The sequence below is a fragment of the Fusarium oxysporum genome, chromosome 3 (assembly GCF_000149955.1).
Source record: "Fusarium oxysporum f. sp. lycopersici 4287 chromosome 3, whole genome shotgun sequence".
Taxonomy (NCBI): Eukaryota; Fungi; Ascomycota; class Sordariomycetes; order Hypocreales; family Nectriaceae; genus Fusarium; species Fusarium oxysporum.
In genome coordinates, this window is record NC_030988.1 from 2,573,764 (window position 1) to 2,594,333 (window position 20,570).

Consider the following 20,570-nt stretch of genomic DNA (forward strand, 5'->3'; position numbering starts at 1 on the left):
GTGATTCCAGACTTTTGGCACGTGATTGTAACATTTGACTATTAGTGAGCGATCTCCCAGCGATCACGAGCGCGCTTTATGTCACTGCTGGTAGGCGCGAGCTTTTCTGTGTGACTGCAATGTGATTAAAGCAAGCAGCTCAAGCTACATATGATTGGTGGAAGTAGTGGAGTCGATTAAGGTACATGATTGGGTAACGTACATGATAAGCATGTGGCACAGCATACTGTGCAGCTAGGAATAACTTACCCTATAGAAATTTGTTTCTTAAATAAAATAGCTAAAAATCTAAACAAATTATTTTTAACGATAGTATAGCTAGCTTAGTAAAGAAATATTTTTATAAGATTTTTATTTATTTTATTTTATATAGAAAACCTTAAAATACAGTGTAATATATAGTTTAAATAGATTTTAAAGTTTATAGCTATATAGAATTTCTTTAAAAATCTAGAAAAATTCGTATAGCTTATTTTAAGACTTATATATAAGCTATTAAAGTCTTAGCTATTTTAAGCCTAATTTGAATTTTAAAGAATTATTTAAAAACCCGCCTTTAAGGTGACAAGTGGGGTGTGCCACATGCTTGTCTGTGCCACATGCTTATCGAACCCCCCATGTAATATCAATTATGTAAGATCTCCCCACAAAATAAAATCAGGCAACCCATCAGCTCGTCGGATGAGTGATCTCGAATTCTTCATAATTGCCCATCTTCCTAACTTGAGCCAAGAGAATGATGGGGTCTTCTGCACCTCATCACCGACACCAATCATCACTAGAGGGATTCATTGACTTTTCTACAGGCGCAAGTCCTTCGTTCAACCCAGATGAACTTGATAAGGCTGCTGGTGTTCTCCGTCGCGTTATTGAGCACTTCGAGCCCTCGTCGACTGAAAAGCCGTATAACCGACCTAGGCTGGTTCGTCTAACGTACGAACATGCTCGATCAGAACAATCTAAATCCAACTTCTTGCATGCATTCCTCGGGTCAGTGAATATTAAGATAGATGAAGTTATCGATCTCGATGATGAAACGGTGGAAGAGGGGATTCGTTTGGCCTTGAACGCCTTTGCAGATTTCCTGGTCGACAACTTCTTCCTTCCACGTAAGTCGTCTTTTTTGCTAGCATTCGACTTCAACACTCATCAGACTCTAGTCAAGGCTGCTGGCAGCAAGACGCCCCAACCATCGCCCGCAGCTAGCTCCCGAATCACGAGCACGCGTCCTGTTGTCGGGTCCGTGGAACGAGTGGCGTCGCTTAGACGTGACTGCCTAGTTCGTGACCGACATCGTTGCGTAATATCTCGCGATTTCGATATGAAAGAAGCTGAGCGCCGTATTGAAGAGAGCGGATATGACTATGCTTCAGACGATCAAGGACAATTACTCAAAGAACAGGAACCCGGATCATTTGCGGAACTGGAAGTCGCGCATATACTTCCTCACTCATTGATGACTACGACAGGAAACCCTGAGCTGGTAGGTAAATATCCAATTCTACACCCCAAGCTAATATGTGTCCTAGAATAAATCCAAGGAAACGGCATTGGCAATACTTGATATGTTTGATCACGATATCGTGCACCTTATCGAAGGCCCAGATATTGATCGTTCTCGGAACGCTCTCACTCTGAAAATTGATTTACATCGGCAGTTTGGCAACTTCAAAGTTTTCTTCGAGCCTACGAACCAGCCCAATAGCTACCGTATCGATTCAACCCTCCGTCAGCCATTCAGGAACCGTATTTTTCCAGTCAATCGTACTTTCTTTCTCACTCCCGAGCGAACCATCGATCCCCCATCCGCTCGGCTTCTTGCTGTTCACAACGCTATTTGTCAGATTTTACATCTAAGCGCCGCCGGAAATTACATTGACAACATTCTACGCGAGTTGGACGATGGAGCTGTACAATCTGACGGCTCTACTAATCTAGCCAGTCTGCTTCGGCTGAGGCTAGATTGTTGGTGGGAAAGCGCAGTGGTTGAATAATTAGGCGTCTCTTTACACCTTATATGGCTCCGTATCTAACGCCTCCTTACTATTTAATAATGGATAACAAATGGTAGAAAGGATGAAATTTCTGTATATAAAAGTTCGAAGGACTTGATATAAAGGCTCTCACAAGCGGTCGGTTATCAATTCATAATTAATAACCTCTGTAGCTAGAGTTTTTTTTAGAGTTTTCATCTTCCTTCCTTCTTTTTTTTAAGCTATACAGTGCTAGGATATGTTGACAAGTATATCTAGGGTCTATGTCGCAGACGCTTGATATGCCGGTTGGCTGTAATTACCATTATAGGCATACTGATCGTGATGTCTTTTGGAAGACCTCTTCTCCGGTTATGCGAGCCTTTCTTTATCCTTATTGAATTACTTGGCTCATTTTGTTTTCTTTTACAGAAGCTTCTTCTATTTTACAAGCCGCTTTTATGTCAGGTGCCTTACCTGTCCCTCGTAGGGTCCTAGAAAGCGTCTGTAGGATCCTTACGAGTTGACTCGTTCGTGCTTGATACTTTAGAGACCTGAAACAGCATAATAGTTCTCAGAAGTATGATACGGAGTGTTTTCGTTCGACTACTCTTACGTATCTTATCTGGAATTGAATATATGGTATAATCCACAGAGTTCACGATACAGAACTGAACATATGTACCTCTCGCTGGGAATATCGCGCGCTAATCCTAAATATGCCCTGATTATCTCAGATAATAACATAATGTACCGCCAAAAAATACAAGCCCGCAACCGGGTCATTGAAAGCTTCTGTGTTGAGTGGAGCTGAGCTCTAGACTAATAGAAGCTCAAGGAACTCATCAATACTCTTCACTGCAGTTTCATACTTGACTTCATGGCTTGAGCCCTCATGTGACGGCAAAACGTCAAGTCTGTTCCAAATCTCAATATCCAACATCCAGTCATCGAGACTATTTTTCTATTCTCTCTGTTCAAAGTCTTCGTTATAGAATCGGGCAGGCAAAAAGGCAGTGCTCAGTAACGGCTAGAAGCCTGGGGTACTGATAAGTCGTATGTGGCTGTCCATCGATGGTGATAGGCTGGGTAGCCACGGTTCTCATGCGGCCTTTTGTTAGTAGTATCAGTCTCATTAACGCGGAGAGGCACGCGGGCTACAAAAACTGTTATTGGATGTCATCACCGACGGCAATTGATGTAGTAGTAGTAGTAGGAGGAGGAGGAGGAGGGGTGAGAGGCTGAGACTGAGTGACTTAAATTTCACCTATCGAGTAGTGCCTCTGCGACTGGTGCAAAATCTTTTCAATCACCTTCTTCGCCAGCTTGTCTATATTCTGAACATCAAACCCCTTCCTAAATTCGATATTGTCCCAAAGGACATCTCTCCGCTTACTATCTTGCAGAAAATATTGGTCTTTATTCACAAAATAAAGATAGACGTTCCTACTAGGATCACCTGAAGACGACGAACGGCTTGAATTCTTCAGAGTCCCAACCCAACATCGCTCGTTCTTCAGCTGCAGTCGACGCCCGCGCTGTTTGTCTGTAGCGTGCTCTAAGCGAGTAGGTGGTGCCTCTGTCACAAACTTAGCTTTTCTTTCTCAAATTGGGTACTTGGACGCTCACGACGTCGGCGGCGAGCCACCTTCCTCGAGGGTTTAGCAGTGGATCCAGGCATATATTCGAAAAACGTATTATGAGGGCCAAATTCAAGCAGCTGCCGCGAAAATGGTGGAGTAATGCGGGGTTTCTCAGCAGTGGAATAATCCACCACTTGGCAGGTCTACGGCGGGCGCGCCCCTTACGTAATAGGATTGTCGGATTATGATTGGCAGTTACGAAAAGAACTCTACCCCTGTCGTTGAAGGGAACTCTACCTCCTGTGAGGTGGGCCACCAAAAAGAACTCTAGTACGGAGTAGGGTTCCTCAAGTTATGGTGCAGTAGAGCGACGAGAATTGTGCAGAAGCGGTATAGTGATGGGGTCACGTGGAATATTTTGAGTGTATTGTCGCGATGCCAGTATATTGGGTTCTTGGCAATAAGTACAATATGAGTCATGTTCCTATTGGGTAATACAAAAATATTGCGAAGGGGCTCAATTTCCAATATCATATTGTTTATATTAACAGCACTGGTGGGGACTTCCAGGAACAGAAAGGCACTTCGTGAGCAGATGTAATGTCCATTTTTGGCTGTAAAATTCACCTGTAAGCCATTTTTCGGCCCCATAATACGCGTACCTCTCAAGTACTGCTAGTCAGAGCACTAGTCCTAAGATGGAATGGCCCGTTACAGTGCGGAGAGGCTTATCGTTACCTTTGGCTTGACGCTCAGCTAGTGTATAAAAGGCCAAACTGGGGTAGACATAGTAGGTACTGTATCCCTCAACGTACTGTGTGGTGACGCTTTTTAGATTGTGAATGTGTGTGAAAGAGGAAGCTGCCAGTGCTCGACACTATCCGCTGTCTCCAAATATGCAAGCAGTCCACGCAACTATACGATTCGCGAATCACGTCGCGAACCGCAAACCACCATCTACGAAGCCGCAAACTGACCGACATCACGAATTGCATTGTGATAGCATTTGAGCATTTTGAGCAGCATTTTTTTAATCATTGAGAACACGTAAATCACGACGCGACGCACCTCTTTGACCCTGCGCGACAGTTTCGGCCCCTCCACCACCGACCGTACCGCACCGCACCGACAACTTTCCCGGCATCACGACCCCGGGAATCTAAAATCACATCGTCAACGGTCCCGAATGCGCCACCCATGACGACTCCGGTGACGACTCGGCGGCCGCTTCAAGTAATTAGCATAAGCAACGAGCACGGGCGACGGTTGAGCAAGCGTCTCGCTGCAGCGGCGGCGACAGATTATGAGCTCGACGATGACTTCGCATTTGTGCGAAAATCGAAGAGAATTAAGACGGACAAGACAGACGAACCGAAGACGGAAGCAGTGCCAGAGCCAAAGGCGGAGCCAGTGAAGTCGTCTGCAAAGGGACGACCTGCGGCGAAGCAACATGCTGCTAAGGCACCGACGACTAATGGAACGATTGTGGAGGAGGGGCCGCCCGAAAAAGAAACAAACACGACGACAAAGCCCCCGACGAGGAAGAGTAGCAGACGAAAAGCGAGTGTTGAAGCATCAGATGCGCAAGAAATCAAGGTCCCCAAGAGACCATCAACCAGGAGGAGCACGCGACGATCTGGGGAAGCACAGGAGGAAGAAGGCCCTCAACCAGCACCAGCGTCCATACCAGAACCCGAGCCTGAATCCCAACTAGAAACAGTACCTGAAGCAGCGCCAGCTTCCCCAGTCAGTGGAGCGCCTAAGAAACGCGAATCCCGCGCAAAACCTACTAGACCGCCTCCGGACTGGGATAAATCGCCGCAACGCGAACCGCCTGTGCAGTCGACCACAATTGCTCTGCCTATGAGCGATACGCCCATCATTAACAGAAACAAAGAGATGCGAAAGAAGGGGGGCAATAGCAACAGGCGGAGCAGTTTGGGTAACCGTGGAAGAAGGGCGAGCTCTCTGATCGAGAGCGGCCAAACAGCAATACCCCACCGGGAGGTCAACCCGGCGGATTTTTACAAACACATTGAAGCCGAAGGCTTGACAGAGCCTCGGCGTATGAAACAACTGTTGACCTGGTGTGGCGAGCGCGCTCTGGCAGCGAAGCCTCCTCATAGCACACCGAATTCTAATGCTATTCTTGGTGCTCGTGCTATTCAAGATCAACTGCTAAAAGACTTTGCGGCTCGATCTGACTTCTCAGACTGGTTTAGTCGAGAGGATGACGGGCCAAATGTGCCTGTAGTGTTGAGGCCCAACCCCAGAAACATGGAGTTGGACGAGAAACTGGCCCAACTGGAAATCAACATCAAAAGATTACAAGATGAGAAGAAGGTATGGCAAGCAATACGAAAACCACCGCCTGGCCAACCGCCTCTCTTCTCCGGAGGCGAGACTGGGCCTATTGTTCTACCAGACTTTGATCTTTTAGATCCATATGAAGGCAAGATCAGAGGATTCCTGGCCGACGAGACAGCATCATTCGACGCTGTTCGGTCTCAGACAGAACCAAGGTTGCGGATTATTCAGTCGTCACTCGAGTTTCAGGTCGACCAACTTGCCGACAACGTTCACAAGCTCGAGCAGCGGGTTCTGGTTGCGGGCAAAGAAGCGGATAAGGTCCTTAGTGTTAGCGCCCTACGACTTCGACAACGTGAGGAGCAGGAGAAGGCGAGCGCAGGAACAAGGGACATACCAGTCATCGAGGTTCTAAGAAGCCTAGGGAATATTCTACCTGAAGGAGGCGGGTGAGGGAGCAAAATCTTGGATTTGGAACGATCGGGCTTGATACCCTCTGTTTTTCTTCATTACCCCTTTTTTCAGCCTATGACATGGATGACGAGACGAGATAAGACCAGGTTATGTGCCTTTTTCTCCCTCCAATTAAAAAATAAAAATAAAAATAAAAAACCGACCGATTGATTCGCACTTGACCCTCGACCGGGGAGACTCGATACTTCTTGAATACTTTTGTTATCCTTTTTTTATAACTTTTGAAAGTCCTGGTAACCGCTTAGTGGATGTCTGGTGTTGCGAACCCCGTATCAGACGTCATTATCGTCATGGGACATGAGCCGGATGCGTCGGGCGGGGGATATCATCGTCCCCAGCGAAAGATGGCCAGGACGACGAAGATGTTGGAGATGCAGCAGCAAAATGGCGATATGGATTGGCAGGAAGAAGGTGGGACTAGCGAGGGAGTTCTAGGACAAAACCGAGCTCGGAAGCAGACTGCCCCTAAGTCATCCGGGGGCGTGGTCGAGGCAGTCCAGAGCTTGAAGCAACTCCTGGGGCAGGACTTCAACATGAAAACCGAAGCGATGAAGGCTGAGTTTCAGCTCGAGTTCACTAAACTCAGAGATCGTATGGCCGAGGAAGTCACCAGGACCACGGCTCAGACGGCACAAGAATTATCGCAAGTCCAAGACCAGCTTATCCAGGCTTGTGGCGAGCTGGAGCAGACTCGACTACAGTTAAACATGCTGAACAAGACTGAAACACAACGGTCGTCGGTTCAATCGTATGCAGACGCAGCCAGGATGACACCCACCAGCATGTCCAGCCAATCTCCATCTGCGGCCCGATCGGCAACTCCGGAACCGGTGTTCTGCACAGTGGATAAGTCCAGAGTTCCTGAAGACCACATTGGAGACGCTACACCGACGATTATCCACAAGACAGTTGAGCAGGACATGTCCTTCGAGACCAATTATATCCTATCAAAGTTGATAGCATGAATCGTACGACCGTTTTTGACCAGGAATTTAATGTTCTCCCCGGAGCAATGGAAACCTTGAGCCATGAGAATGGAGTGCAGATTGCCAAAGTGGCCTGGCTGAGCCGAAAGGTCAACCCTAAGACATATGGATCCATGGTGGTGTACCTCACTAAAAACAACGATGCCAAGAGACTACTACAGGAACACTACTTTCTCGTCGCAGGTGAATCGACATATACGAGTGTATTCGAGCAGATCACTGGACCGGAACAATGCTATAACTGCCAAGGGCTCGGTCACAAAGCATTCTCGTGCAGCAAGAATCGAGTATGTGCAAGATGCGCCGCCGAGAGCCACCATCACAGTAAGTGCCAGGCACAGATACCCAAGTGCGCTCTCTGCAGCGGTCCGCATGAGTCATTCAGTAGAAATTGCCTAAAACTTCACCCCAGGTGGCATGAGTAGGCAGTGTTGCTAATAATATAAACAATACGATATTGCCAATATGGATCCCCTCGCAATATTATTGTATTGTCAAGGGATGTATATTGTATTACCCAATATGAACATGGCTCATATTGTATTTATTGCCAAGATCCCAATATATTGGCAGTGTGACAATACACCCAATATATTCCACGTGACCCCATCACTAAACCGCTTCTGCACAAGTCTCATCGCCAAGTCGACTGAAATTGACGACTCTTCTCGTTGTGGCCATTTTACAAAAGGGAGGCGCTATTGAGGTATGGCGGTAAGTCTGTCTCCGCTCGACAGTAACAAAGATAATGGGCAGAGGTGACGATGGGTCGGCAGGGAAGGTTTAGCCAAACATGGTTAGTACCAATTGTACCTCCCCTGATGCGGGGAAACAACGCGTGGCTGCATTTTAGCCAATAAAATGCCAAGTATCCCTGTCGTTGGTATAGGGCAAGACCTGTCCGCGACTGTCAAAAGGCAATTTCACCCCAGGACTAACATCCCAATATAAGTAATATATTGCCAATATGGACATCCTCATATTATATTGTTGCAATATCAAAATCTTCATATCATATTGTTACAATATGAGAAAGTCCATACCATATGGGTTATATTGCAATATACTACTTTATTGCCATATTATTAGCAACACTGTGAGTAGGTCCCTCCAGGTGATTCAACTGAATGTGAGAAAGCAGGATACGGTACACGACAGCCTCATGAACGATAAGCAACTTCAGGATTACGCAGCAATAGCGATCCAACCGAAGCATGGGTTTTTTTCTTCTTTCTTTTCTTTTTTTTTTCTTTTTCTTATCAGTAGTGGGTGCGCAATTTTATTTGGGCACCTAGGTGCCTATATATTGGCCGCCACACCCAACCCATGCCATGTAACTCGTGGCTGATTGTGGCGCACTTACCCTGTTAACGCGTTGCAGGTGAACGCGTTCACGCGTAACTTGCCATCAGCATCTGCAGTAACGCAGCAGTGAAACCACTTCAACAAAGCTCAACGCGCTGAATCACCGGAATATCAATTGCAACTGGCAGCGTTTTTGTTTCATTGCCTCTGTTTTGCGCGATACGATGTTTTTGACCTTATTTGGACTCGTCACATACGCCGACTGACCAGATCCCTACGACTTTTTGGCTTTACATTTGAGAACTCGAGACAGTATGGCTGCTGCTACACGTTCCAAGCATCATGGTACGGCTCATCTCCAGGAGCCAGCTGAGAGTAAAGCTTCTCCAATCGCTGGCAAAGTGCAGTCGCCGCCTAAGGGAGGCGCGACTCAGAAGATCGGTCCCGACTTGGAAAAAGACGTTGCGATTGACAAATTCATTGGCCACCGTGTTGACACCAAAAACTCCACCGTAGACATCCAAGTCAAGTGGCAAGACGGGGAAACCACCTGGGAGTCAGAGTGGAGTCTTCAAGAAAAGGTGCCTGTGCTTGTCTTCAAGTACTGGGAAAAGCTGGACGGCCGCAAGGCTGCCACCAACCTTGATACCTATCACGTCTTCAAGATCTTAAAGCGAGCCTCACCCTCGGACAAGTCCGGAAACTCCCAACACATGTATCAAGTACAGTGGGTTGGCTACCGTCCAGCCGAATCGACTTGGGAGCACGAGTCCAAGCTGCGCACGATTACGCCCGATATGTTGGACAAGTTTGAGACTAAGCAGTTGGCTAAGGGTGCTTCAGAGAAGCGCAAGAGCATGCGTGGGCCTGGACGACCTCGAAAGAAGTCACGAGTGAAGGACTAGATGGTGATAGATGGCGTGTGTATATGTAGATAACACAAGCATAGGAGATGAACAACCATCGATAATGATCTTTCTTGTATTTGACTTGATACCATAACGTGTTCTTGAATCAGTTTTTGCGTGCTCCTTTTTGGCAAGGATGGGAGCAACTGAATTCAATTCAACGTAAGGCAATTCACATCAACATTTTGTCAAGGAGCCAATAGAATATGTGTATTTTAGCTCACCCCCTGGCCTAATCTACATATCCTAATGGCTCTTCGACAAAATGTTGATGTGGGTTGACTTACGTTGAATTGAATTCAGTTGCTCCCGTCCTTGATCAAGACACCAGCTGTAGCTTGCTTTTAGATATCCTGAAGGCAGGCCCATTGCTCTATACTGGCGGTTATCTAGTGAGATTCCCGGTGGCTTGGCCTCATACCAATCATCTCTTTGCATGACGATCTCTGGTGGGTTGCTCCTGGGATCATCGTACCTCAGACGCGTCCAATTTCCTGTGCTCTACTCAAGAAATCTATATACCGTGATTCCAGGGGGGAATCAGCATTTAGAATTTCCAGACCACAGCACGAACTTCTGGTCTCGTATAGCTTAATTGGGTTCCTGTATGCCTGAATAACTTGAAAATACATTTTTTAGTCTCAAATCTGCCTTGCTGTTGTATTACGAGGGTTGGAATGAACGACCTTAAGGGCGGTCGGAGAATGAATAGAAGGCCGTTGAGCGTTACATTTCCCTATTTTGGACTAGAAAGCCTTTGGTAAGAGCGTTACATTTTCCTTATCAGGTTAGCCCGTTCTCACGGCCCAAAAATCTCAACGTGTCATGTGAAATCAGCAAATTTCACTAGCAACACAAAGCAACAATGGAGTTCCGATTCGTGGACGAACATGACCCCCTTGCGCTGCGTCGACGTCGCCTGCAAGCGCAACGCACCCAGAGATGCCGGCAGCGGCAAAAAGCTTGAGAGATTGATGCAAATAGGTGACAAAAGAATTCATGTGAATGGCGACCAGCATTTCTGACACCCCAGGGCGATCCACTCTCGAGGTCATACCCGGTATACGGACAAACAATTCTTCCTTCGAAATTGTGTCTCTCGGCACCAGCCATCTTAATTCCCTTCCCTTCTATCTCCGCACCCAACACGACGCTAGTTCTTCAACTCTTCACGATGTCTTCCTCCATCCTCACAACATCCTCCTCCCATCAACTCATTCTTCAAAAAAGCACCCGCGTCCAAAAAGAGGCAGTAACTCGCGCTACAGACCGTCATAAAATTCCGACTTGCACCCATCAAACGAGCGCGTCAAGCCTCCTTTGCTGGAACAACCGGGGACTGTAGAAGGGATCTGCCTGGTTCTCGCAGTTCGCTGGAGGCTTTGCGGATCGCCTGTCGTCGAAGCTGTTCCTCCTTTTGGACACGGGCTTGGTCCGGTAAGTTCCCTCTGGTGGACGTACTAATCGTAGAAATGTCGTCTTCAACGTGCCTGAAAGAACCGTCGCTCGATTTACATCATACTACGAAAGCTGTCGTGAGGTGGCGGGAGGATGATACGATGCAATTCTTGACGAAGCCGGATCCGAGATCGAGCGCTGTTACCTTTAATACGAGGTTTAATGGGGAGGCTGCTTTTTTTGAGCTGGGTGTGCCTGTTAAGCTCAAGGGGTTGGATATTGTTACGAAGGCCATGGTTCGAGTTTGTGCTTCGTCTATCGTTTCTCTTGAGGTTGTTAAGAACCCGACTGTTCCCACAACAATAGGGGAGGCGTTCAAGTCTACCACTCTTAGTCTCGACTTTACGTTGGTGTCCTCCTACCATCATTGTCCACACCGCTGCTGTCGAGCCGTTATCTGCATCTAAAAAATCCTCCGGAGTAGTCCTCGACGCTATTCGTGATCTATCCAAGGCCACCGCCCTCTCCATTTACATCGAAGCTCGCGACGCGCCCCCCAAGCTACAACACATCAGCGATGCGGCCAGTCAAGGTCTCTTCAAGTCCTGCAGCACCCGATACCACATCGCCAGTTTGTACGGCGGCATTGGAGGCAAACTCATCGAGCCCTCAGGCGACACAGCCGCACCACCATCATACGATGAAACCACATCCCGCCCACCGCCTCCGCCTCCCCCGATCGAATTTCCCAGCAAAAAGCGTCCACGCCAAGATACCGAAACCGAACGCGACGATATCACCCTTCTCTAGGCCGAACTCCGAGCTATGAAGGAAGTGCAAAGCCGAGTCGAAGCCTTGGAGACCGAGAACGAGAAGCTGAAACAGCAAAACAAGGAACTGGTCGAAGGCATGGATAAGCTCCAAGAGCGATACGACGCGCTGGAACATCGTTTTGCGGCGCTTGATTCGAAGAATGAGGAGTTTGCCGATACGTATGACTGCTCGTTCTCAGAATTGCGTGAAGACATGGACAGGCTTGAGGGGGTCGTTGATTTTGTCCAAGAGGGGCAGGTTCGTGAAGAGTCGCTTGAGGTGATTAAGAATGTTGTTGTCAAGGAGATTATGACGCGGCTGGCGAACGGGTGAGCCCCGTTGCCGTCGTTTCTGAACTCATCATTCACCTCAGGCTGTAGGACAAGTTTGTCGAGGCTCTTGATCCCCACGACAGCGGTGCCTGACTTTGACCGCCAATTGAGGGACACCATCGACCGTGTCAAAGACGTAACAGCCATTGCACACGCGTCGCTTCAGCCGTCGCTGACGGACCCCAAGATGAGCGACTCATCGCTTCACCCCCAGCACCATTCACTTCAATCAGTCTCATCGCCCTGATCGCCATCGGCATCGTCTCCCAACCCGTCGTCGTCTTGCCCAAGTCGACCGTCCGATCAATCAGCGCTTTCGGTGTCAACCAACAGTCAGCGCTCATCATCGCTTCACTAAAGCCGAACCTTGACTTCAGGAAGGGACTCACTCGGTGATGACGTGAAGCTAAGTTACACTGGCTGGCTGGCTGGGTATATTGCCTTGCTATATTATCGGTCATTTAGTGATTGCATTCTTAACAATGCCATTGTCGGCATTACAAACACAAGGGCTCAACGTACCTCCCCTAGTCCTACATTCCAAAATCAATTGTTGCACAATTAATTTAATCTGTCCCACTTTACAGGGGTTGACACTCCAGTAGGCAAATGCGACTTAGGTCTTCAAGGCCGCCACCAATTTTTTGGCCAAGTTGAATTCTAATCTATACTTCGCTGGTCTAAAGAGCATTAGAAGCGAAGTTTTATTCTATTTGAGTCAATATTGCTGTCGCGGCATGTCATGGTATGTTGCGATAGAGTGACGCTCGATCAAGCGTTACGTTTCCTATATAGAAGAAGGTATTTATAAATTCGCTTTTATAAGATATTTAATCCTGAACCTATTTCTTTTTTATTTCCCTTATCTCTTATATTTTAGTAAGATTTTAAGAATACGATTATTTTTATTATATTATGTTGAACGGATCGCGGGCGCCTTGATGCCCCTAATTGTATATGTATTATGGAACCGTAGTCCCTCCCCATCCTCAGAGAGGAATGAATGAATGAATGAATTTATTCCGCCCGGGAGGATACGCCTCATAGGGCCCACAACGTTGTATCTCGTTACACTGTTATTCCCCCCATTTTACCCCTTACAACCTCAACCTCACCAGTCCTTACATCCTGCCACTTTCCCCAGCCTCGCTTGTCCCTGCGACAGGCCTGCTTGAAGGCCAACTTCTCCAAGTGTTCAGCATCCTATCTTCAGCAGCTGAAGCATGGTCTGTCAACTTGAGGCTGTTTGTTGTTAGTAATCAGCTGTGATGTTAATATTAGTGGTCATTAGTTTTCTCCTTCTCAAACTCCTTCCTGGCTCAATCTTCCTGTCGCCATCGCAAATTTGACTGTCGCTCGCACCGCCTCCAGGTTAGGTCTCCACTTTGCTCCGTCTAACGCCGACTTTCCACCTAGAAAGAAGGAAAGGTTGCCCATCATGTTTTGTCCTACTCGACGCATGGCTTCACGCTCTGCTTCCCATCTTGTGCATCGGAACAGAAAATGCTCCATTGTCTCTGGTACACATCCACATTCACACCTGTCCGACTCTGCGGCCCCGATCTTGTTGAGGTAGCTGTTGATCTTTGCCATTCCCGTGCGGAGCTGCGAGAGCACTCCGGCTTCTCGTCTCTTGCAAATGTCGTATAGTGTTTGCGTATGTTTGCCTGGTAGGGCCCGATCTATCCGTTTGGAGTAGTTGCCTACATTGTTGGGTAGTTTCCGTTGCTGATGCAGCTGCGACACTGCCAGCCTGAGCCGCGTGGAGCGGGCCTGGTACGGTAGCGATTGCGGCGTGCATCCCGCTCTGGTAGCCTTCTTGGCTTGTCTCTTTGCTTCACGACTCATGCTGAGGTCATCGTCTCTGGATGGTACCCAGATCATCTTGACTCTATTGTTTCCCTTTCTCAGTCGCTCGATGTGCTCGTAGATCTGACGTATGGAGGTCTGGCCTGATTGCTGTTGCGGTCGGGCAATCGCCTTGAGTGACGACTGGCTACTTGACAGCACCGTAAGCTCTCGACATTGTAGACCATCCGGCATGCATCGCAATGCCATCGCTATCGCCTCCAGTTCGGCGGTGTACGGGTTCTGATCGTCTCGTGACCCGAGCGTGGCCGAGTACCTGGCCACCATCCTGTCTGTTTGACCAGGCGATCTTTGGGCCACGATGCCGCCCATACCCACTAGACCTCCCCTGTCGGAAGCACTGGTCGCGATGGCAATGTCGTTGACGTTCTTTGCAGCTATTTTTGCCGCTTCACGATCGGCCTCGCGTACAAGCGGCACCCGGTTGTACCACGGTGGTACCGCATAGGCCTCAATCGTTTCCATCCGCTCCGTTCCGCTGCCTTCATACGCAAGCGCCAGCTTCTTCAACGGTGACATGTATCTTCGACTCGCCGACACCTTGAGGGCTGCTAGCGGGTGCGTCTTTGGCACCGTCTTGATGTTGATGTACATCCGCATGCCTGCTTGAGCATGTCGCTCGCATACCGTCTGTATGTTGGCTTCTGCCTCCATCACTGCTGTCGCGACTGTCCGGAAAGCACCCGTGATGGCTCGTGCTCCTATCTTCTGAGCCCTGTTGAACCAGCTCAGTGCTCTTTCGTTTCGTGCATGCGACCACACGACCGAAGCGTAGTCCATCGCCGGAGCGACGGTCGCCGTAAACAGCTGCCTAGCCGTGCGTGGAGATAGCATCCTCAGACTTCTCAGGCACATGGCCGCCGTGAGACCTCTGGTGGCCGCTTCAGCCATGTGTTTCTTGAATCTTAGTCCTGCATCCATGATGACGCCCAGAATTTTGGCCTTCCGCTTCGGCTTGATCACATCTCCCTTGATCGTGAACGGTATGCGGCTGGTACGGTCGATGACGCGGGTAAAGTGCACGATGGTCGTCTTGTCGCACTCAAATGTCGCTCCGCTGCGTCTTTCCCAGTCCAGTGCACGGTCGATGATGGCCTGAATGCCCTCTCTGTTGTCTTCGGCCGTCGGACCTGTGACCCAGGCTGAGTAGTCGTCGACAAACGCAATCGAGCCTCCGTTCGAGTCTATCCTGCTCTGCACTAAGTCTGCATTGAAGAACAGGAACAGTATCGGCGATAGTGGTGACCCTTGTGGGAGGCCAGCTTGTGGCAGTTCCCGTAGCGCTGATGTGTAGCCATTCACCGTGATGGTAGCCGTGCGGTATGAGCAGAAGGCATCGATCCACCTGATCAGCCCCTTGGGTATACCACGCGCCTCGAGTCTCTGCAGCAACCTGTCCTTGAACACGCCGTTGTAAGCTCCTTTGACGTCGAAGCTAACGAGACTGACCACTTTGCGATTGCGCCATGCTTTGTAGACCTGTTCCTGGAAGAGCAGTAGAGCCTGCTCTGCCGATCGCCTCTTTCTCGCACCAAAGTGATTGGTGGGTAAGAGTCCGTACGTCTCGGCGGCGTGCGATATACGGTCCGCCACTACTGTTTCCAGGATCTTGCCCAGCGTCGATAGAAGCGAGATCGGTCTCCATGCCTTGGCTATCTTATAGTCGCCTTTGTTCGGTTTCTTGAGTGGGATGATTTTGGCCGTCCTCCACTGGCTAGGCAATCGCCCTGTATCCAGTGATGTCCGAAACAGATGCAGGACCCGTTCCTTCACCACCGGCCACAGCTGCTTCCATACCATGGCTGGCAGTCCGTCTTGACCGGGCGCCTTCCACGCCTTGGCTTCCATCACCTTCTCCTCCACCTCCTCCATCGTGAGGTTCGGCATGGCCACTTCTCTGCGCCGTGGTCGCGGGCCTTCTTCTTCTATGTCTGTTGGCAGCGGCGGGAAGAAGACGTTGAGCAGTTCCTCCGCCTGTTCGACTTTGTCCTGCGTCGTTGTTCCATCAGTTCTCTTCAGCGGGAGGCACCTTATCACCGTTCGCATCATGTCCGGGTTTGAGGTACTTGGCGGCTTGCCAGATGTTGGTCCCATCGGCGAGAAAGTCGTCCCAGTGCGTCTTCTTCTGTCTTTTCATAGCATCATGGTACTCTTTACCCGTTTCTTTGGCTCGATCTTCCAGGCTGTCAATCCGTTGACCGGCCCGACGCCGGGCCCTTGCCAGGTTCCTCCAGAACGTGTACGTCCTACGAAGCTTGGTGAGATCTGTTGTCCACCATCTCTTTGCGTACGGTGATGGCTTCGCACGTGGGACTAGATCGTGGATCGCATCGAGGACCACATCCATCAACCTGTCTGTGACTGGACATCACCATCCCACGGAAGTGGTGAGAGCTTTTCCTTCACCCTTTCCCTGATTGCGTTCCACGGTGCATTTTTGAACAACAACCTTGGTTCCGCTGTTCTCTCGGGCATCGCGAGATCAAACTCTGCCTGGATAGCCCTGTGATCTGATCCATGCTCGGTCGGATAGATGCCGCAGTGTACCATCTCGTCTGCCAGCTCGGCTGATGCGAGCGTCAAGTCGATCGTGCTCTCACCACCCGGTCCTTCCCACGTCTTCGTTCCTCGTGGGAGAAGACTGAGTAGACCATGCTCATCCATGAGGTCGATGATCGGCCCCGCCTCACCTTGTCTCCTACCCGTCACATCGTCGCCTCCCCAGAGCTGATCGTGCCGGTTAAAGTCGCCGGCTAGGATGACGTCCGTCCTCTTTCCCGTGCTGTTACGGAAGCTCCCGATGATCGCATGTAGTTGCCTCATGGCAGTACGTAGGGCCTCCTCATCTTTCCCTGCCACGTATACCGATACCACCAAGACCTCCCGGTCGGGCCACCGAAGTATCGCCCCCGTGAGGTCAGCCGATGGTATCGGCACTTGTTCCGCCTCTAGGTCGCTCCGTATCCAGAGCATGCTGCGTATCGGCCACTGCATGTCGTGTCTCTTTGTAGGTATATACTTGATCCAGTTCCTGTGACTGTTTGGTGTCGTCACCACCGATCCTTCAATATTCAAGGCGTACGGCTCAGCGACTGCCAGCACCGCATAGTCCTGCAAGTCTCTGTCGTTCATCATGCTCAGCTGCACCACATCCTTCTTGTGCACGTTGAGCTGGAAGATTCGCAGGTCAGTGCCCATCAGTGATGTGTAGTTGTCGCACCCGACAGTTTTGACTGAACGACTCGTGTGGTCCTCCGCATGGAACACACTTTGGTTCGACCGCTTGGCAGTCTCGATGGCGATGTCCCGTCTCCGCACACTTGCCGCATCGTTGTGTTTTACTGCAGGCAAAGGCTTTATGGCCAGTCTCCCAGCAGTTGTAGCATTGGTCGGGGCCTTGGCGTCGCTCAAAGACATTAGTGCTGGCCGACTCTCCGGCGAGGTGGAAGTATCTCTCGTCAAGAAGTCGTCGCGCATCGCTCGCCTTGGTGACATAGATCACCATCGAGCCGTACATCTTCCCGTTCTCCTTATTGCTGAGCCAGTGCATCTTGGCTATCGTCACTACATTCTCTTTTCCTAGAGCTTCGGCTGCACCAGGCAGAATATTGCCAGATGAATCTAGAACCGCCGTCCTGTTTGCACCGTCGACCTTGACCGGGTATAGCTGGTTTCTGAGAACCCTCACGCCCTTCACCATCGTCCTCTCTGCCGCCTCCCTGACAAGCTGCAGCTCCGCCTCGTCTCGGCACACTACCTTGATGCGATCTTCGTTCCTTACATCCTTCACCACGGCTGCGCATCGCCAGTTCGGTTGGCCGCCTTCCCTCGCCCGCACCTTTTCTTCGATAGCTTGACGCACTTCTCCTACTTGCGCCTTACCTCTGTCCTCCTCGCTGACCCGTGATGTGTCAATAGCAGGGTTCAAATCCATACCACGAAATCCACATATGGATCCATAATGTGGATCCATATCCATTCCATTCCATTCCACGTGGGCTTCAGCATTTCCCATATCCACGCCACGAAGCCCCTTCCACATGTTCCACATGTGGAAATCGTGGAATATTTTAGGTGGGGTTCGAAAATACCTTGATTTCCTTGTGAAATCCCGCATATCCTAAGTACTTTCTATCACCCACAACAACACAACATCGATTTGCCACCCCATTTTCCTCCGTACACAATGAGTCCATTCTGGGGGCTTCACTGTTACTCGCGTTACTACCCCAAATCGAAATGGCCACTCCCCATCCTACCAAGTCAACCACATCCGTTCCAGAACGAACAGAAGAGGACAATCAACGGCTCTTTCAGCTCTACAAAAGCTGGATCTTGACGGAGAGAGACGGCAAGGCGCGTCTATAGGTATATCGGTTCGGCTACGAATATCCAGCATAACAAGAAACAGGAACGTCGGTGGGTGTGTTGCCTTTGCGTCAAGCAACGGCGGATTTTAATGGACCAATGACAAAAACATTGACGTCACCGAGGGCGGGCGGGACCCATTAATTACCATTGTTGGACGAAGTAGGTTTCCATTCCACGAATTCCACAATATGGATCCATTTCCATAATGGATCCATTTCCACCCATTCCACATCGAAATTATTAGTCAGCATCCATATCCACGCCATATTCACAAATGTGTCGTGGAGTGTCGTGGATTTGAACCCTGGTCAATAGTACAGAACAAGGTGTCCGTGAATGAGGATGGGGTAGTGCGCATGGACGAAAGAGTGCGGACGTTACTTGGCTGGCTTGTGGGTGGGGTACGGGCTACGTCCGCATACGATGGCTGCGGGCTCGTCTGAGCACCGCTCGAAATGCTGCCGGCTATCGTTTTCAGCTGTTCTTTCATTTGGCTGATCTCCTCTTTCGCCTGCTGCATCTCCTCTCTTGCCTGCTTCAGTTCCTCCTTCGCTTGCCTTATCTCTTCTGCCGCTTGACCTTGTACTATGCCTACTTCTTTCATGACTTGCAATCGCATCTGCTCAAAGTTCCGCGCTGTTTGTTCCCGAATGATCTTCAATTGCTCGGTTGTTTGCTCACGCGTTGTTCTAATCTGTTCGCTCGTTTGCTCTCGCATCACCCTCAGCTGCCTGGTAGACTGCTCATGCAGGCGCCTGAGCTCATCTACGTTCCTCGACTCCTCGACCGCCTGCGTCTTGACCGCCTGAACTTCCTGCTGAAGCTGTCGAACCATCTCTAGCTGCTCACCCATCATCTGTGTTGTCATCCGCTGATTGCCCATCAACGCGTCCCAGAGTCTCTCGAGCATCTTCTTCTGCTCGTCCATTAGCTGAGTCGACGTCTCGTGAAGCATGGCTCGGAGCATAGTCCGCATCAGCGACACGTTGTTCAGCGCTGCCCTCAAATCAAACAAATCAAATCCGAGGTCATATTTGAGATATTTGATAACTCTCAAGACTGGATTTGTTGTTTGAAATATTTATTCAAATATTTCAAATATTTCAAATCTGACTCTCTATGCTTCCATGCTAACATCTCCAATCTCCCATTGGACCTCCTCCCCCCGAACTATTGTCGCCCCTAGCTTCACCGCCCCATGTCTGACCCAGTTCCTAAGGCATTGTAACTTCTCCAGCGTTTCCGTCGTCATCGAAAGCCTTTGCGTCGTCAGCGTTAGCTTGGCTAGGCTGAACGACCTCTCGCAATCAGTCGCCATCGCCGGTATCGCGAGTATATCGAGAACCAATTGGCCGATCATCGGGAATTGTCCCTGGTGAACCATCCCCCACTCGATTGGATCCTCAGTCTCTTGCGGCTCTAGCCGCAGATACCGCTCAAGCTCGCTTCCCATCACCGTGGTCTTCGCTGTCCTGCTTTTAATCCATTGCTTGAACACGCTAACTTCAGTTGTCGTCCTTGGTACGCTTAAGGATGTCGATGTGTCCATGATCATCTTCTGCTGCTCATCCACCGGCCGGTTGCAGTGGTACCAACGGTCCAAGTAGTCAGACAGTCCAATTTTGGCATCCCTCACCCACACAAGCTGCTCTTCCGACGCCCAGTTCACCTCCAGATAGTTCATGCCGAGTGATGGGTGGAGGATGATGGATGCAGCGAACAACGGTGAGTCTCCAAGCTTGGTGTAGTACTCGTTTAGTTTCTGCCAGGCAGTCATGATGGACAGTCTTAAATAGTGTCGGTGATCCTTTCCCATGTCATCGATTCCTAATGATCCTGATGGCTTGCCTGATCCATCATCGCATTGTCTCGAGCCACGATCTGACAAGGGGCCTTGCCTGGACTTTCGCGGATGGATATCCGTCTCGCAATCCCTAAATCGAGCAGGAAGCTGCCGGTTACGGGCGAAACTCCCGAGACTTACGACGCCGAATCGGATGTATTCCCTCCTCTCGGCCGCAGCGAGGATGACCTACGACACTGGAGAAAGAAAGGGGCGGTGGTGTCTCTCTACCATGATACCAAATTCTTCAGATCTTCCCCTCAGAGTTGTGAGCTCTTCAAAAGGATCTCACGCGAGAACGACGAAGGACAAGAATACCTCTAGACGAGTGAGTCGACGTCAGAGCTAGAGCTCGTAATGTATAACGATACGAGATGGAACTCGACTTATCTTATGATCTCTCTAGCG

The 20,570-nt window shown here is 49.6% G+C and overlaps 7 protein-coding genes across 7 annotated transcripts; 6 read left to right on the plus strand and 1 right to left on the minus strand.

Annotated features, from left to right (window-relative positions):
* The first annotated feature begins 663 nt into the window (after window positions 1-663).
* Window positions 664-2,628, plus strand: FOXG_19294 (uncharacterized protein). The gene is made up of 3 exons (XM_018399500.1): window positions 664-1,109; window positions 1,161-1,483; window positions 1,530-2,628. Exons 1-3 carry the CDS (start codon window positions 737-739, stop codon window positions 1,992-1,994), a joined length of 1,161 nt encoding a protein of 386 aa, XP_018242476.1. The 5' UTR covers window positions 664-736; the 3' UTR covers window positions 1,995-2,628.
* Window positions 2,629-4,753: 2,125 nt separating this feature from the next.
* FOXG_06541 (uncharacterized protein) lies at window positions 4,754-6,480 on the plus strand (the record flags this gene model as incomplete). Its single annotated transcript, XM_018385223.1, has 1 exon — window positions 4,754-6,480. The coding sequence occupies one exon, from the start codon at window positions 4,754-4,756 to the stop codon at window positions 6,314-6,316; it is 1,563 nt and encodes a 520-aa protein (XP_018242477.1). The 3' UTR covers window positions 6,317-6,480.
* Window positions 6,481-6,583: 103 nt separating this feature from the next.
* On the plus strand, window positions 6,584-7,302 carry FOXG_06542 (uncharacterized protein; the record flags this gene model as incomplete). The annotated part of the gene is made up of 1 exon (XM_018385224.1): window positions 6,584-7,302. A coding segment is annotated over one exon (719 nt), but the record flags the coding sequence as incomplete, so codon positions are not given.
* A 1,297-nt stretch (window positions 7,303-8,599) lies between these two features.
* On the plus strand, window positions 8,600-9,796 carry FOXG_06543 (uncharacterized protein). The gene has a single exon (XM_018385225.1). It carries the CDS (start codon window positions 8,943-8,945, stop codon window positions 9,531-9,533), a length of 591 nt encoding a protein of 196 aa, XP_018242479.1. The 5' UTR covers window positions 8,600-8,942; the 3' UTR covers window positions 9,534-9,796.
* Window positions 9,797-11,008: 1,212 nt separating this feature from the next.
* FOXG_19295 (uncharacterized protein) lies at window positions 11,009-11,401 on the plus strand (the record flags this gene model as incomplete). The annotated part of the gene is made up of 1 exon (XM_018399501.1): window positions 11,009-11,401. One exon carries the CDS (start codon window positions 11,009-11,011, stop codon window positions 11,399-11,401), a length of 393 nt encoding a protein of 130 aa, XP_018242480.1.
* Window positions 11,402-11,759: 358 nt separating this feature from the next.
* On the plus strand, window positions 11,760-12,475 carry FOXG_06544 (uncharacterized protein; the record flags this gene model as incomplete). Its single annotated transcript, XM_018385226.1, has 2 exons — window positions 11,760-12,076; window positions 12,214-12,475. 2 exons carry the CDS (start codon window positions 11,760-11,762, stop codon window positions 12,473-12,475), a joined length of 579 nt encoding a protein of 192 aa, XP_018242481.1.
* Window positions 12,476-18,587: 6,112 nt separating this feature from the next.
* On the minus strand, window positions 18,588-19,334 carry FOXG_06545 (uncharacterized protein; the record flags this gene model as incomplete). Its single annotated transcript, XM_018385227.1, has 1 exon — window positions 18,588-19,334. The coding sequence occupies exon 1, from the start codon at window positions 19,293-19,295 to the stop codon at window positions 18,588-18,590; it is 708 nt and encodes a 235-aa protein (XP_018242482.1). The 5' UTR covers window positions 19,296-19,334.
* Between the last annotated feature and the right edge of the window lie 1,236 nt (window positions 19,335-20,570).